General features: G+C 50.7%; 1 protein-coding gene across 1 annotated transcript in view; it reads left to right on the forward strand.

Annotated features, from left to right (window-relative positions):
* Nucleotides 1–400: 400 nt before the first annotated feature.
* Nucleotides 401–17,395, forward strand: part of PSTPIP1 (proline-serine-threonine phosphatase interacting protein 1) — a 47,251-nt gene continuing 30,256 nt past the window's right edge. Inside the window, exons 1-2 of the mRNA XM_047075667.1 lie at nt 401–604; nt 885–1,124. Of these exons, the coding sequence (XP_046931623.1) occupies nt 401–604; nt 885–1,124 (444 nt within the window). The remainder of the gene's footprint in view (nt 605–884; nt 1,125–17,395) is intronic.

Raw genomic sequence — 17,395 nt, forward strand, 5'->3', positions numbered from 1 at the left:
GTCTCTCAGTTCAACCACGTTCTTCAGCCTGAAGACTCCATTTCCTGAGGGAGGTTTCCTGCCCCAGAGAGTGTGTAATCTGGAGACTTGGGAGGTGGGGGGGCAGTGCTTATGAGACCTCAGGCTGTTTTCCCTTGCTAGTTACCTGGTCACTCCATCTCTGTCTTCCACTCCCCCGCCTGCCCCCCCCACCCCCCCACCCCCCCGGCCAACAATAGTACATGGCTGTCTGCCCCCAGGCTGCGAGTTCCTTGAGGGCAGGCTGTGGACTGAGGCACTAGGCAGCCAGGGTTTGATGAGTGATAGTGATGTCCTGGACCTGGGTGAGCCCTCCGGTATGGTTTGCTGCTGGGGAGTGGAGATCTAGCATATCTGCACCTGGCTTGGCCATGGGGCTGGGATGGTAGGCGACAGCACTGGGGTTCCTGCCCCGTCCTCACCCACACCTTCGGTGGGCTTCAGGCTCCGTAAGTTTATGGGCTCTGAGAATGGCCCAGCTAGGGCTTTGGAAGGGGGCAAGTGGAGGCGGGCAGCAGAGTGGCAGGTGTCAGGCGGGGCTGCACCAGGGAGCACCGCGGCTCCACTTCCTGTGGGCGAGGGCCCGGTGCCTGCCCCGGGCGGGGGCGGGGGGTGGGGGGGAGGTTGCACAAACCTTCCTGCGCAGGCCCCAGGCTGCCTTCCCGCCTGGCCTGTGCACCAGCCTGCCTCTCCTGCTGGCTACTGCCTCCCAGCCGGGGCTGGCATCCCTGCTCTCAGTCCTGCAGCCTGGACTGTGTCTCCATCACCACAGGGTTGGCGAGGGGCCTGCCGGACACCAGGGCCCGCCCTCCCATCCCTGGAAGGGTACTGCTCCTTCCTCATTTTGCTGCTGATTCTATCCCCAAACAAAACAGGTTGAGCCCTTTTCCTCCCTCCGGCAGCTCCTCTCTGGCTTGCGGCTGCCTTCTGAGCCGCTGCAGACGGTGCCGGCCAGAGAGGGGGGGCCTGGGCCAGCCCTGTCGGGACTGGGACGGTGCGCCTGGCTCCTGGCCCTCGTTCAGCCCTGTCTGTGGCAGGAGAGCAAGCTTTGCCGTGGCAGTTGCCTGAAGATGATGCCCCAGCTTCAGTTCAGAGATGCCTTTTGGGTGAGTGAAGACGGCTGGGGCATTGAACAAGTGGAATGGGCTCTGGGGAGGCTGGCTCCACTGAAATTTCCCCCACGGCAGCCGGTGGGGGTGTGGCTCCAGGAAGGAGGTTTGCTCATAAATATAGCGGTTGATGTTTTGGTCTTAATTATTGTGGAGGTGACCTGGGCTTCTGTCCCTTCTGAGTTGGAAGATGAAGGGGGTCCTTGGCCTGGGCTGCTGATTTCTCTGCAAACTTCTCCACAGTGATGTGGGGGAGGGATATCCTCTATACACCCAGGCCTGATTTCTCTGAAAGACCCTCTCCCCACTGCAGGATCTTTTTAGGAGAATCTAGGGGTGCCTGGGTGGCTCAGTCGGTTAAGCGTATGACTTCGGCTCAGGTCATGATCTTGGGGATCATGAGTTTGAACCCCACATCAGGCTCTGAGCTGACAGTGCAGAATCTGCTTGGGATTCTCTCTCTCTCTCTCTCTCTCTCTCTCTCCCTCCCTCTTTCTCTGCCCCTCCCCTACTTAGGCTCTCTTTCTCAAAATAAATAAATAAACTTTTAAAAAATTAAAAAAAATTGTTTTAATGTTTATTTTTGAGAGAGAAAGAGAGAGAGACAGAGCACAAGCAGGGGAGGGGAAGAGAGAGGGAGACACAGAATCCAAAGCGGGCTCCAGGCTCTGAGCTGTCAGCACAGAGCCTGACGTAGGGCTCAAACTCATGAACTGCGATATCATGACCTGAGCCGAAGTTGGACACTTAACTGACTGAGCCACCTAGGTACCCCTAAAAATATTTTTTAAAAAAGGAGAATTTAATATATGGGGCTTGAGGAGGCCATGTGAGGTGAAAGAGGTGAAGGAGGGAGGGGGGGTCATGGGTTTGGGGACCAGACAAACTTGAATTGGGATCTTGGCCCTGCTACTTAGAGACTGGGCAAGCTACCTTATTTCTCTGAGCCTCATTTTCTCCAGCTATACAGTCCAGATAAATATTAATAAGCATCTCACCTGAATGGGAGGATTTAAAAAGGTGATCTAATGTAATCAAATGACAGTTCTTTTTTCCTGATATAACCTCTCTTCTTTGCAGACTTTAGGGGTCCTTTAAGGAGGCAGCAGGGCTGGGCAATTCCTTGCTAACTTTCTTAAATTCAGTGCAAGCATACTTCAAATCCTTTCCCCCATGAAATGATGGCACGCAATAGGCTTGTGGAGGTGAAATGGCTTGGCATGGGCCACACAGCCTGCAAGCCCACTTTGGACCCCAGATCCCCTCAGCTTTTTAGCAGCCCTGCCTCTACCTTTCCTCTGCTTCTCAAGCTCTGGCTGTCCCCAGCAGCTCATGGGAAAAAGCGGAGACCTCTCTGGTTAGAGCTGGGGAATGAGGCTGTCCTGAGGGTGCCTCCCTTCAACCACACAGAGGACTCCCTGGTCCTTCACTCAGCCGTCTCAGCCTTAGACAATATTCTGGCCCTCCCTGGGCCCTTTCCTGGGGCCTGTGGCTAGGAGGATGACAGTTAACAAGCCAGGCCTTCCTTCCGTTCCGGGCCGTGCTCTGCTTGGGGCTTGTGGCCAACATATGAGTGGCCTGCTTCTCACCTGCCCTGACCATACAGTGGGCAGAGGGCCACCTGGGGAGGGTACCCGTTCCTCTCTGGGTCTCTGTTTCCCCATCTCTACAAAGAAGAGGTGGGCTCAGTCCAGAGAAAACAATGGAGGCAGACCTGGCTCAGCCCAGCCCAAGTACCAGGCTGGCAACTGGGTCCTCTCGAAGGGGTGTTGGCTGCAGTAAGGGGTGGGGCAGTGAGTCATCACCTCTGCTGTGACTTAGAGTGAAAAGTGGGGGAAAGAGGTAGGGCCTGGAAATCCAGGGTGCTCTATAGCCCAGGGCAGACCAGGAGACCCTGATCGTTTCACCTCTAGGACATCTGTCCCACCCCAGGGCCCCTGGCCCCACCTTCCTGAGGGCAGAGCTCTGGCAAGGAGCAGCCCCCATGGCAGGATCTGGGCAGTGGGGGATGGCATAGGAGTGGGTAAGGTGTGGCAGGGACAGCAGCAGCAGCAATAAAGGAGCCCACCTGTTGTGCCTGCCCCACTCTGAGCCATCGCAGGCTTCAAGACCTCCAGTGCCTCCTCTCCTCCCCTGCTGGCTCCCTGGACTGGAGTGAGGGTATAGCCTAGGCAAGGCCAGAGCAGAGAGGGGGAGAGAAGTGCCCAGTGGGAGCCTCTCCCCCTGAGCCTGGCAAACGCACCAGGAGGTCATGGTCATCATCACTGACCCCAGGGCTCTGAATTCTAACCCCTCTCCCTGATGCTCAGCTCAGCCCATGAGGACAAATGACACTTACTGGTACTAAGGAAGTGCCAGGCACTGTTCTCAGGACTGTTGATCTATTCTTCTACTTAAACTGATGAAGTAGATGCTATTGTTATCTCTATTATTCAGAGGAGGAAGTTGAGGCACAGAGCTTAAATAGCTTGCCCAAGGTCACACAGTGGGGATTAAACCCTGACAGGCTAGCTCCAGTGTCTGGGCTCTCACCCAAGGTGCTTCAACACCCTCTATCAACACAGTAGATCACTGGATCTTTGGGCCACATCAACAAAATGGAGGGAAAATGTCTGTTTTTCCTACCTCCCAGAGAAGTAAGAAGATCAGACGAGGTTTATAGAAGTATTTTGAAGCTCAGTTTACAGACAAATCTATAAAACAAAAGACAGTGATCTTACTGCTGTAGAAATACTAGGGACAGAGCCCAACCTGCCCCTCCCCCATCTTTCCCCCTAGCCCAGCCCAGGGCAAGCCATTCCATAGCTTGGCAGTTCAAAATGAGTAGTTTTAAATAGTGGAAGGAAGCCCATGAACTAGAAGGATCATGTCTAACACCATAGCACTGCAGTTATTTGGCAGTCTCAACCATCCAGAACACAGGTGGTATGTAGCCCCATTCCTGGCACTAGCTCAGAGTAAGAGAGAAACACAAGAGGTTTCTGAGGAGCTAAGAGCTTATATTAAAGCTCATATGCTTTAATCATATGAGATGCCCCATAATTTTTAGTTAGGGCTTAAGAACTCTAATTTTACCCATAATTTTAACAAGCTTTTAATTAAAAAAATTTTTTTGATGTTTATTTATTTTTGAGAGAGAAGGAGAGACAGAGCACGAGCAGAGAAGGGGCAGAGAGAGGGGGACACAGAACCCAAAGCAGGCTCCAGGCTCTGAGCTGTCAGCACAGAGCCCGACGCGGGGCTCAAACTCACAAACTGCGAGATCATGACCTGAGCCGAAGTCGGAGGCTTAACCAACTGAGCCACCCAGGGGCCCCAAGCTTTTAATTTATAGATGTATCAGTTAGAGGGGGTCTACATGGAACATGATATACATTGATGAGTGATATGAACTGTTAAAGACAGTTTGACAGATAGCTGATAGCTGATAGCAAGGTGGGAGACCAAAAAATTATGAAAAGCCGACATAATGGCTCAGAAGTGATGGGAACATTCAGTGTGGGAGCAGGCCAGTTCTGTTCCTCAACAGGCCTGTATTTCTAATTTATCAATGTGGCTACCCAGTATTTATTTATAGCCTGCTATTTTCTGTGGCAAAACATTCAGATGCAGGCCACTATGGAGTGAGGCAGGGGTGGACTAGCCACGGGGGGAAGGAAGGGATAATTTAATTTCTGTTACACATACAAATGATAAAAAGCATCGCAGCTTTGCAGGAAGTTAGTGGCTGGGCCTCAGAGTGGGGCTTGTCAGTGAGACGAAGTTGAGGGTAAGAACATCAGGTGCCTGAGCTGAGAAGGGTTTAGATCTCATATAACCTGCCCAGCAGTGGGTCAGACGGGCACAGAAGCCCAAAAAAGGCAAGGTCCTGCCCCTCACCTCCCAGTGTCTCCTTGCCAGTGTCTCGGCTCCCAGCAGGCAGCTAAACTCTATTGCAGAAAACATCTGTCTAAATTCTCAACACAGGGCTGGCAAGCGAGGGACAGTGTTCAGTCTATGTTTGTAGAATGAACGCATGAACATGGTTCCACTGCCTTCCTGAACCCATTTTCTCCTTCATTTCTCTTGAGTTCTATTCTACAAATATTTGTTGAACAGTATTCTCTGCTAGGTGGTCTAAGCTAGATCCCTACCTACCCTCACCCCCACATCCAATCAGGTGAGCGAGACTGTTTGGCCTTCAAGGAAGTTACTGTCCAACACTGAACACTGAGGTTCCCTAATAACTGGGCCAGGCACGGGGTGCCCTGCTCTGAGCTGTGTCTTCCCATCCCACCCTCTCGCTCCCTCCCCGGCTTTGCGAAGAAGCCACTGAGTATTGTTTTAAGAAGGAAAATCTAGTTTTGAACCAGGTTTTATTGAGATCCACATCCTATCCCTTTTGGTGTTGTTAAAAGGAAACGTAAGGGCTTGAGGAGGATGGGCCACATATATTACAGTGACATCTCACCCCTAAGGGGTAAGATGGACCACCAAAGGGGACAGAGGGAGCAAGCCTGAACTTTTCCCTCTGACTTGTAGTCACATCTCTCCCCTTTGAGGCTAGGCTCTAGCATCATCTGGAAACCTCTGTGTCATCCTGGGAGGGGCTGAGCTCCCCAACAGACAGAGCACAGAGGAAGGCACCACTTTCCGGGTGGGGGAATGACTCACCAGGGACACACAGGGGCTGAGGATGGGCCCATCCCTCCCCTCTTGTGCCGGCTCAGCTGCTGTTGCCTCTTCCCCTTCCCAGTTCTGAGACTCTGAGGTTCCCCATTTAGGATAGAGGCCCCACTTTGGCTTGTCCCCCACTCCAGGACCTGCCAACCACTGTCTTGGGGCCTCCCAGAAAATCAGGAGAGGCTGATGCTCATTGGATACCTACTCTGTTCTGAGCCCTTAAAGCTATGTATATACCTTCTAAAGAAATAAAATCAATAAATATAAGATCCTAAGAAGAAAGTAGGAAAATAGAGAAAGCCAGGAGAAAAGCACCCTTAGTCTCATCACACAAAGACAACTGGTAATATTTTGCTCTGCTTCCCTAACATTATTTGACATAGGTGCAAGCACACTGTGTACACAATTTTGTATTCTCCTGTACCTTTTTTCCTTGCATTTTAATTTTTGTAATGTTTATTTATTTATTTTTGAGAGACAGACAGAGAGAGAGAGAGAGAGAAAGAGAGACTCCCAAGCCGGTTTCACGCTTTCAGCGCTGAGCTGGGTGTGGGGTTCAATCCCATGAACGGCAAGATCATGACCTGAGCTGAAATCAAGAGTCAGACGCTCAACCAACTGAGTGGTCCAGGCACCCCTTTTCACTTTAAACTTTATTTTTAATTGTGGTAAAGTATACTTAACATGAAATTTATCATTTTAACATTTAAGTGTACAGTTCAGTAGGGTTAAGTATACTCACATTGTTGTGGACGCTCCTGCCTCTTTTCATCATAATTCCATTTTGAACATGTGTGGGTGTGGGTGTGATTTCCTCGTTTCAAAACACCATTGTTAATGGCTACACAGTCCAGCTTGTGGATTTGGTAGATGTATGATTCATTTATTCAATCCCTATTGTTGGACATGTAGGTTGCTGCTGCCTATTATTCATTATTCTAGACAGTGATGCATTGGGTAGATCTTTGTGTATCAAAATTTTTCACTTGAGGATTATTTTCTTGGGTGGATTCCCGGGAGAAGAGACATTCCTGAGTGAGATAGTGGGGCCCCGTCTCTAGCTGGGCAGGAGCCTTTTTATGCAGGAAGGAGGGACCGGAGTGGCCTGGAAGGGGCTGGGAGGGCCAGGCCTGGACGGGCTCTGCCACGAACTGAAGCCTGCTCAGACTTTGTTCAAGAATTTGCAGCAGGGCAGGCCCCTATGGCCTTGAAGGCCAAGGAGGCCAGTGGCTGGGGAATGGGTCCTCCCAAGCATCAGGGGCTTGTAGACAGTGCAGGAGGTAGGAGAGGGAGGCCCTAGCTGTCCTGCCTTTGCTGCTACCAAATGCCTTCCCAGTGTGCCCTTGGCCATGGCCGTCTGAAGGAGTGAGGACAGACTCTCTTTGTCAATGTCCTCCTATCTCCTGAATGGAGGCATGGGCGGGCCTATTCCATGGCCACATGTCCAGGGCAGAGCAGGGACACCCTCCCAGGTCTATTGGACACCATCATATTCTGCCTCTGAATTCAAGGAGATTGACTAGTTTCTTCTTGGTTCAGTTATAATTCTTATAGGATACATGAGTGGCCCTCTATATGTTGATGTTGATTTCGGTCATTTTGGAAGTAGGGTTATTTTTCTCTCCATTTCCCCTCTGATTTTCTGTAAGTGAACACAGATTATGTATGTCATTAAAAGGAAAATACTTGAAAACAAAACTAAGCAATTGCTGGTTTCAAGCCTGAGATTTTAAGTGAAATTTGTGGTTTGATAGCATTACCTCTTGCACATACTCTGTGTGCACTTTGTGGTACATTGTCCCCCTGGGGCCCAAGAACTTGGTTCATCTGTGCCTATTTCCCAGGACATGGCCAGCCGTTTGATGGTGTGAGAAGGAGGCAGAGTTCTCTGGTTATGCTTACTGTGCATTTGTGAGGCTGGCAGATGGTCACCTGGAGGATCTACTGGCCACAGCAGCCTTGGTCACCCTCAATTTTATTCTTGGTGGAAAACAAGGTCTGCTTCTCAATGGCCCCCTGCACTCCAGTTCCTGGGACTTATGTACTACACACCACGGGGGTAGCCCCCCGCAATGGAGCGGGAGGGCCTTGCTTGGGCTATGGAGGGCAGGCAAGGATTTGGGAGAAGGCAGGCTGGCAGATGGCAGCCCAGGGGAAGGAATGGCACGGACGAAGGTGTGGAAGTGGGGAGTGGGCACAATGGGTTTGGAAGGCAGTTTTCTGGCCCATAGGCTCATGCAGGGTGACTGGTAGGAAAGTGACTGGAGATTGTGAAAGGTCCTGACCGGCCTTAAGGGGTGACAGAGACACTTTCTTCTGCCTCCCTGCACCCTCTCCAGCAGCGGATGTTTCCTATCATGCAAAGGAGCTGCAGGCTGTGGGCGGGATGCCCTCCCTCCTCACCCAGAGTCTAGCTGATGCCGCAAACCACACAATGAAGGGAACTTGGTGTGGAAACTGAAACTGCCTGGACTTCCAGCAAGAGAGAGTAGCACCCTGTGCCCTGGGGGCTTGCCCATGCTGGGGCTCTTCCCTGGACTCGCTCCAGCAGCTCCTCCCTCCAGGCCTTCTTTAATGCCTCTCCTAGCCTCCACCTTCACTTGCTGGGCTGGGGAGAATCATTTCCCTTCTCTGAACTTCAGATTCCTCATGGGGGATGTCAGAGTGATGCTCATCTAAGACAGAGGCTTTAAAGATGAGGAGACTAAGGGCAGCACTAAGGGGACCACCTTCTGCTGCTCACCATGGGGAGTAAGCAGACCAGAAACAGGTTCTAAGGGACCCAGACTTAGGATTGCATGTGCACTACAGGGTGAGCCACGTATGTGCATCCTCCTACTCCCAGAATGTCTCCCCAACTCTGTTCACCATTACACATTAAATTCTGCCATCAGAGAGTCATTCCCATGGCTTCAAATGACAAGATGCATTTCCTTCCAACAATAGCTCTGTGAACTTGGTATTCTTATGCCTGTTTTGCAGGCAGAAATCTCAGAGGGGATGTGGGACTGGGGATACCACCGAGGTGGACTTTGGGGTTGCTGGTTTAGACCTGGCTGCTACCTTCTCAGGCTTAGGTCAGAGAGCCCTTGGGGGTTACTGGGAGGTGCGGTGGTTCGCTAAGACCTGGCACTCTGAGCAGTGGGTGAGGAGAACGTGGGGGAATGACAGCCCCTTCCGCTGGTGTTGACAGCACCCACTATTGGGCAACAGGAAGTGCCTGCTGGAGCTCCAGAGACCACAGCTAAGGCAGGGATGGGGTGGCCAGATGGGACTCAGGGTTTCCCAGCAGTGGACATGGGAAAACAGAAGCTGAGCCATACTGGGAAGGAAAGAGGGGATGATGGGCTGAGGCAGGAGAGTGCTTGACATATTCAAGGGACAAGGAGACCTGTGTGACTGAGGCCAAGTGACCGGGGTGGGTAGTACTTGGAGATAATATCGAAAATGTGACAGGGAGCCAAACCTTGTAGGACTGTCGTTCTCAAACATCCCAATGCCCAGGCCACACCCAAGGCCAATTACATAAGAATTTCAGGGTGGGAGGCTAGGCATCAGTATTTTCCTAAGTTCTTGAGTGTTTCCAAAGTGCAGCCAGGGTTGAGAACCGTTGGCGTGGATAATTGTGATGCTGGATGCATTGCCATTGCTGATAACCAGCATACAGCTGGCTTTTACCACTTAGGTGACCTCATTTGACTCACTTGTGAATGAATAGAGGGTAGAGGTTTGTTTCGTTTTGCTTTTTAACCTTATAATCTACGATTATGTTTTTTTATTGTGGTAAATATACATTAACATAAAAATTAACACTTTAACCATTTAAAGTTTTTTTTAATGTTTATTTATTTTTGAGAGAGAGAGACAGACAGACAGAGGATGAGTGGGGGAGGGGCAGAGAGAGAGGGAGACACAGAATCCGAAGCAGGCTCCAGGCTCCGAGCTGTCAGCACAGATCCCCACACGGGGCTCGAACTCACAGACCGTGAGATCATGACCTGAGCTGAAGACGGATGCTTCACCAACTGAGCCACCCAGGCGCCCCAACACTTTAACCATTTTTAAATGTGCAATGCAGCAGCATTAATACATTTATAATGTTGCACGACCATTACTACTACCTATTTCCAGAACTTTTCATCATCCCAAGCAGAGACTCTGGACTCATTAAACAATAACTCTTCATCTCCCTTCCCTCGTCTCTTACTTCTATTCTATTTTCTTTCTATGAATTTGCCTATCCTAGGAACCTCATATGAGTAGAATCATACAATATTTGATCTTTTGTGTCTGGCTTATTTCACTTAGCATGTCTTGAAGGTTTATCTGTGTTTCAACAGACATCAGAATTTCATTTCTTGGGGTGCCTGGGTGGCTCAGTCGGTGAAGCATCCGAGTCTTGATTTTGGCTCAGGTTGTGATCTCACGGTTCCTGCGATCAAGCCCTGTGTCCTCAGCTCTGTGTGGACAGCTCTCAACTCTCTCTCTGCCCCTCCCCTGCCCATCCTCTCTCTCTTTCGTTAGTGTTTTCTGAGTTGTAAGAATTCTTTATATATTCTGGATATTAATCCCTTATCATATATATAATTTGCAAATATTTTCTCTCAATCTGGGCATTATCTTTTTACTCTCTTGATGTCGTCTTTTGATGCATAAGTTTTTAATTTTCATGAAATCTAATTTATCTGTTTTTTCTTTTGTTATCTGTGGTTTTGGTGTCAAATCCAAGAAATCATTGGTAAGTCCAGTGTTTTGAGGCTTTTCTCCTATGTTTTCTTTTCAGGGTTTTACAGTTTTAGCTCTTACATTTAGGCCATGGATAAATTTAGAGTTAATTTTTGTATATAGTGTAAAGACTGGGTCCAACTTCATTCTTTTGCATGTGGATATCACTTTCCCCAGCATCATTTGTTGAAAAGACTCCTTTCCGCATTGAATGACCTTGATATCTTTGTGGAAAATCATATATGTGCTTATTTCTGGGCTTTCTATTCTATTCCATTGGTCTATATGCCTATCCTTATGACAGTACCATACGATTTAAATTACTGTACAAGGTGCCATCTTTGTCTCTTACACTGCCTTTAGAAGCTAATGCCCTGCTTTGATTCTACTACATTTACAGGGTGGCCCTGGTGAGTCCCTCCACTCTCTGAGCCTGACTCTTTGTCTGTATTAAAGTGGTTTTTGTGGCAACATGCTTGTTAATGGTCTTGCAAAGACGAGCTTCACGTGCAGACCCCCTGCAGGTGCAGGAGCCCAGCTAGCACCCAGAACCCAGGGTCAGCTCTGAGATCCAGAACCTGACAAGGCTGGCAGAGGAGGCCACAGGGCCTTCTTCAGAGGCTGCAGCGGTCTGTCCCTGCCTTCAGGAAAAGGCGTAGGGATGGGAATGGGGCTCCTCTGCAGCTCCAGGGCTTCATCTCTGTGTCTTGAGCAAGTCTCAAGCCCAAAGGAGGAGCAGTTCACGGCCACAAAGAAAGACACCCCACATCAGCCCTGTGAGGGCACAAAGTGCAAGTGTTCATCCCACTTTACAAATAAAAACAATTGAGTCTGAGAGATTAGAGGCAACCAGTCCAAATAAGTATCACAGCTAAGATTCACACCTAGCTTTCCTTTTTTATTTCCTTTCTTTGACTTCATATGTATTCATCACCATGGCCACCATTTTCCAGGAGCTCATTAAGTGTCAGGGTGCCCATTGCTGGGCTCCTCCATGTATTATTTCATTTAGTCCTAGAGCCCAGAGGTGGGCAATATGTTCACATTCGTTTTACACAGGAGGGGCTCTGTGCTCAGGATGTTAAGTGACTTGCCCAAGGTCGCACTGCCTGTTTCATGGAACTGGCCAAGACTAGAACCCAATGCCTGAGCTCTGCCCACATCCCACTGCCTGGGCTTCCTCCTGGGGTGGTGTTCTGTAGGGTATCCCCTGGCAGGTGTAGGTGTGCAGGAGGGGTGAAACTAGGGGAACGGGATGTGCAGGGTAAGTAGGTGGACCATCAGTGCTGGCCTCTAGTCTCTGGCTGGTCACCCACAAACTATGTGGCGAGGAGCCCTGTGTGGCTGGCTATGGACAGGGAATGGACGGTGCCTCTCCTTGCTGAAGGGGTCAGTCTCCTCCAGGGCTCAGTGTCTGGGGTGGCTCAGTTCTCTTCTCTTCTCCATTAACCATCCTCTGCATCCCACTGCTTCCCTCACCCTCGGCCACTGGCATCTGCTTTCTACTCCACCCAGTGCTAGATCTAGGGAGTCCCCACTGCCACACCAGCTTGGTGGGGCCAGTGCAGAGGGACTATGTGACCTGAGCAATCATCCACTTGCTGAGCCTCAGGTGCTCATCTGTAACAGGGGGCGATAAGAATAGCACAGGCCTGACATTCCAGGGGGTGCTGAGGATTAGAGGTGATAATGGATTTAGAGCACTGACCTCTACCTGTCTGCATCCCACCCAGCTCCCATCCCCTGAACTCAGAACCTGGCGAAGCTTCCCTTTACCTCCTGGGAAGGTCCCACACCTGCTCATGAGTCTCTCGTCCAGCTGGCCTTAGGCTACCTCTTCAGACACCTGCTCCAGCCTCACTCAGATCTCACCGTGACCACTTAGAGCTCTGTGCGTTAGACTTCCAGTCTTCTAAACCTCAGGGGCCCATTCCCACCCGCAGGCTTCTGCCTGGACTTGTGTTCACTCCCTGTCCCTTCCCTTTTCTAATCTTTCTACACGTTTTGGTTTCATAAAGCAGTAGGAAGAAGTGGGGGGTCGAGCTACTCCTTTAAGACTTGAGAATGCGTAAGGGAAGTGGGCAGGACTTCACAGACTGGGGGAGGGGAGTGTGGTAGCCAAGACCTTTCCTTCCTGATAATCTGAGGAGGCTTATTTAAAAGAACAAAGCTTTCAAACCAGACAGACTTTGGTTGAAAGCCAGGCCCGCCCACACAATTGCTGATTGGGCCTGGACAAGTTACATAACCTCTCTCATTCTTGCTTTTCTCAAACAACAGCACCCTGTGGTCAGTATTACTAAGATAAGTGTTTCCCTATGCCCCCCCCACCCCCCCACCGTCTCCCCACCAGCACACATGGTAGGTCCTCTTCTGGTGCTAGGGTTGCCCCCCATACCTGGTTATGTGGGATCCCTGAGAAGCTCTGAAAGTTCACAGGGCTCTGATAGGGCCCCTGGAAGGCTCAGGGTGACTGCTGGCCATAGGCTGAGGGGCCCAGACATCTCAGGGCCCCTGCCAACCAGGGGACTCTACTGCTTGGCTGCTTGGGTGAAGGCCCCTGAAGGCCCCGGGGAGGCGGTCAGACTGGGCTCAGTGGAGAAGTGGAGTCCTCTGGAAACTCATTTCTTTTTTATAAATTTATTTATTTAAGTTTATTTATTTTGAAAGGGAGAGAGAGAATCCCAAGCAGGCTCTGCACTGTTAACGCAGAGCCCGATGCGGGGCTTGAACCCATAAACCATGAGATCGTGATCTAAACCAAGGTCTAGAGATGCTTAATCAGCTGAGCCACCCATATGCCTCTGGAAACTCATGTCTCATCTCAGCTCCTGTCAGCCTAGCTGACCCCAGTGTAGCTCATCTAACCACATTCAACGTGCTTTTGTTCTTTTAAAAATAAAAGTCCACCTTTACCTTCTTGAATCTCTCCCTCTGACACCTACCCTGGGCCATCTTAGAAAAACTATAAATCACCCCACATTTATCTGCTTATGCATGGACCCCTTAATCCTTGGGCCAGGGACACTTAGACCCAGCTGAGACCTCTCTGCAGAATCCCTAACCTGCTTACAGACCCCTATGACAGGGTGCTCTCCACCTGGTGAAGCAGCATACCCTGTGTAGCCATGTTTGGGATCACTTGGGCTTTTGGGAAGCCCTTGTGCTGATCTGGAGTTGGCCTCCCTCTCTCTATCTCCATGAGTCCTGGCTTGGGCCTCTGGGGACACCAGCCACAGACACTCCTTCTGTTCCTGATAGCCCCACAAAGGTCTGCAGGTGACAGTGTTCCTCACCAATTCCCCAAGGGCCTTGGCTTGGGACCCTGTCTTTACCCACCTGCCACCTGCTTTACAACAGGTATGCAACTAGCTTGCTTACTGAAGTCTCTGGTCATCCATCCAACCATCCATCCATCCAAGCCATACCTGAGCTTTTGGCCCTTTGCCTTCCTCAATTTGCCAACTAAGAATGGTGGAGATTAGCCCCACTGTGAGGAAATACTGTGGGGCAGTGGAAAGACCCTGGCTACTATTCATTGACTGATCCTCCCTGAGTCTCAGTTTCCTTATCTGTACAATGGGGATGATAATACTGCTTTAAGAAGTAGAGGGGATGGGTCTGTCTGGTTTATATAAAGGTGCTGGGTAATGAATCATTGAAATGCAAGCCAGTGATCTGGTCCCCTCCATGGGGAACCTCAGGAGCCAGCAGTCTTAAAGCCACAGCCTCTCGAGGGCCTCCCTAAGACATTTATTTAGCCCTTGTCCAATGTATTTGCTGTGCAGATTCTGGGCTCTGGGACCCAGCAAGAGAACAGACCCACTTTCTGCCTTCATGGAGCTGCCTTCTGGAGAGTTCAGTGCTCACGTCAGGTTTCCTGTCTTTAGGCTTTGGTTTCTCAGTCCACAGAAGACTGGCAACAGTAAACTGTGGCCGGTAAACTGGCCATGGGAGGCACACTGGCTGCAGAGGTCCCTTCAGTGAAAGTAGTGTGCGAGAGGATAGGACAGTGCGGCTGGCACCGTGCCGCCCCTGATGCCTGCTCAGGCCACTGTCTGGGGCTTCTGGGGTGAGAAGAGTGAGTCTAGTCTCCTGTTCTGTCTCCTCTCCTGCTGATAAAAGGTGGTTTTCCACAAAAGGCAGGGGCAGGGGTGTCTGGGTGGTTCAGTCGGTTAAGCCTCTTTGGCTCAGGTCATGATCACATTGTTCGGGGGTTTGAGCCCTGTGTGGCGCTCTGTGATGACAGCTCAGAGCCTGCAGCCTGTTTTGGATTCTGTGTCTCCCTCTGTCTCTGCCCCTCCCCAGCTTACGCTCTGTCTCTCTCTGTCTCTCAAAAATAAGTAAACATTCAAAAAAAAAATTTTTTTTTAATGGTTGGAGCACCTGGGTGGCTCAGTTGATTGAGCATGTGTCTTTAGCTCAGGTCATGATATCGTGGTTCCTGAATCTGAGCCCTGCATTGGGCTCTCTGCTGTCAGCCTATCAGGGCAGAACCCCCTTCAGATCTTCTGTACCCCTCTCTCTGCCCCTCCCCCACTCGCACTCTTCCAAAAATAAATATTTCTATTTATTAAAAAAAATTTTTTTTAATGTTTATTTATTATTGAGAGACAGAGCACAAGCAGAGGAGGAGCAGAGAGAGAGGGAGACACAGAACCTGAAGCAGGCTCCAGGCTCTGAGCTGTCAGCAAAGAGCCCGACGCGGGGCTTGAACTCACGAATTGTGAGATCATGACCTGAGCCGAAGTCGGTCGATTAACCGACTGAGCCACCCAGGTGCCCCAAATATTTCTTTTTTAAAAAAGGATAAAAATAAAGAATGAAGAGCCCATCAACCCAAGAACATGCCAGACATTAGAAACATTTTCAACAAGAATGGTTAACATTTTGCAAAATGTTTTTTGAGCCCAGTAAGGTGCAAGCTGGCAACTTAACTTTTCTTTCTTCCACCTTCTAAAGCCACTGTTAGCTTTCCCTTCCCCATGCCTGGGCATGTGTTAGAGCTTTTCTAGTCCTTTTCTAGTCTCAGTATAACTCACTCCAGCTCTATCTCATGTCACAAGTTCACTGTCTTGCTCAGTTGAACACTCCACATTGGGAGCCTACGATGGGGAAGAAGAGGGTTCGTTTCTTCATTTGCTGTGTTCTACCCATACCCACTGCTGGCTACTTCTGTTGTCTCCGCAGCTGTGGTGAGGTGTGGGCTCAGTGACTCTAAAGGGGTGAAAGGTGGTAGCTGGCAATGGCCCAGCAGGTGGCAGATTTCCGCAGGCCAGCTCTTGCTCTCCTGGGTACTTCGGCTGGTTCCTCGGTGTCCCCATTCCCCCACCGAATCTCCCCCTGTTCTGCTGCCTGCACCTGTCCACTTCTGACCCCTCTTAGTTGCACCCAGCAGTCCCCTCCACACAGCCCCTTGCGGTGGCTCCTTCCTCTCTGTCAGCAAGGTCTCATGGGCAGAAAGTCACAAGATGGCTCTTCCCAGCTACCTTCCACAGCCTCTACTTGGTCCCCAGAAAAATATCAGTGCTAATTCCTGGACAGGCCAACCCTCTCACCCTGCTGTCTGTTGGGGGTAGCACCAGGCTGGCAGGCAGGGACAGGGCAGGGCCTGGGGAGCTACAACTTGCGGAGCAGCTGCTGAGCTTGGGGAACTGCAGAGAGGCAAGAGATTGAGAGGGTAAGAGCCAAGATCTTGCCCTGGGAGAGCTGGGTTCAAATCCGGGCTGTGTCCTGCAGGCTCCGGGCAAGTTAGGTGAACTCCCTGGGTTCCATTTTCCTCACCTGTAAAATGTGGGTAATAATCCTTAGCCTCATACCCTACCTAGGGCATGCTCTGATCTCTGTTCACCATTCTCACCTTTGCATATTATTTCATTGGCTTCTCAGATCAACCATAAGTGGTGGGAACTGTTGGGCCCATTTTACTGGACCAGAGGTGTGAACTGACAGCTAGTCTGCTGATGTCTGTACAGTCTCTCAGACCAGGCCTGGGCACCTTCCCTGACTGTGTAGGTCTGCCTGATGGGGCTGTGCCCTAGAGGGGAGAGGTTGGTCTCTTCCCACTTCCTTCATGAGGAAACCAAGTCCCACAAAGGGAAATGGCATGCTCAGGCCCTGGTCTCTGTGGCCTAGGCCCTGCAACCACCAAGAGTGCTATGGGTAGGGGCACCTGGGTGGCTTAATCGGTTAAGCGTCTGACTTAGGCTCATGTCATGATCTCACGGTTCGTGAGTTCGAGCCCCGCATTGGGCTCTCTGCTGACAGAGGAGCCAGCTTCAGATCCTTTGCCCCACCTCTCTCTGCCCCTCACCCACTCTCTTTCTCTCTCTCTCAAAAATAAATAAAACATTTAAAAAGGAAAAAGGCGACGTGGGTAGGAAAAGGGTGAAGTCATGGTGGGTACAAAGGCTGTTTTTCTATCCACCCAAGTGGGAGCATGGCAGGGCCCAGCCCAGAGCACAGGCCTGGACAATGGCTGTCACCTAGACCCACCTAGAGAAGGAAGCAGATGGGCTGTCCCCGGGTAGAACAGAGCACCCAGGCCTTCCCCACACTGCCTTGAGGCTGAGGCACAGATATGATTCCACTTGCTCAGAGCTTTCCTGAGCATTCCTTTTAGAGCCTTGGGAGACATCTTTCAGCCCTGATCTGGCTCCTCTGTGGGGAAAGGGAGGCCCAGAGTAGCCACACAAATGTGATGGCAAGTCCCCACATCTGGCTTGTGCAGGCCTCCCAAAGGAGGGGACAGTACCTTCTCACCACCTGGCGTCATACCCCAGAGTGGCTTGCTGTAGGTGCCACTTGGTGGGGATGGGGCATGGCTTCTGGCCACTTGCTGGTTCTTAGTGTGCACATCTGCAGAGCGCACGTGGCCCTTC

Source organism: Lynx rufus, unplaced genomic scaffold, assembly GCF_022079265.1.
Source record: "Lynx rufus isolate CCGP_SWC_20201006 ecotype Redwood Valley unplaced genomic scaffold, mLynRuf1.p SCAF_13, whole genome shotgun sequence".
Lineage (NCBI taxonomy): Eukaryota > Metazoa > Chordata > Mammalia > Carnivora > Felidae > Lynx > Lynx rufus.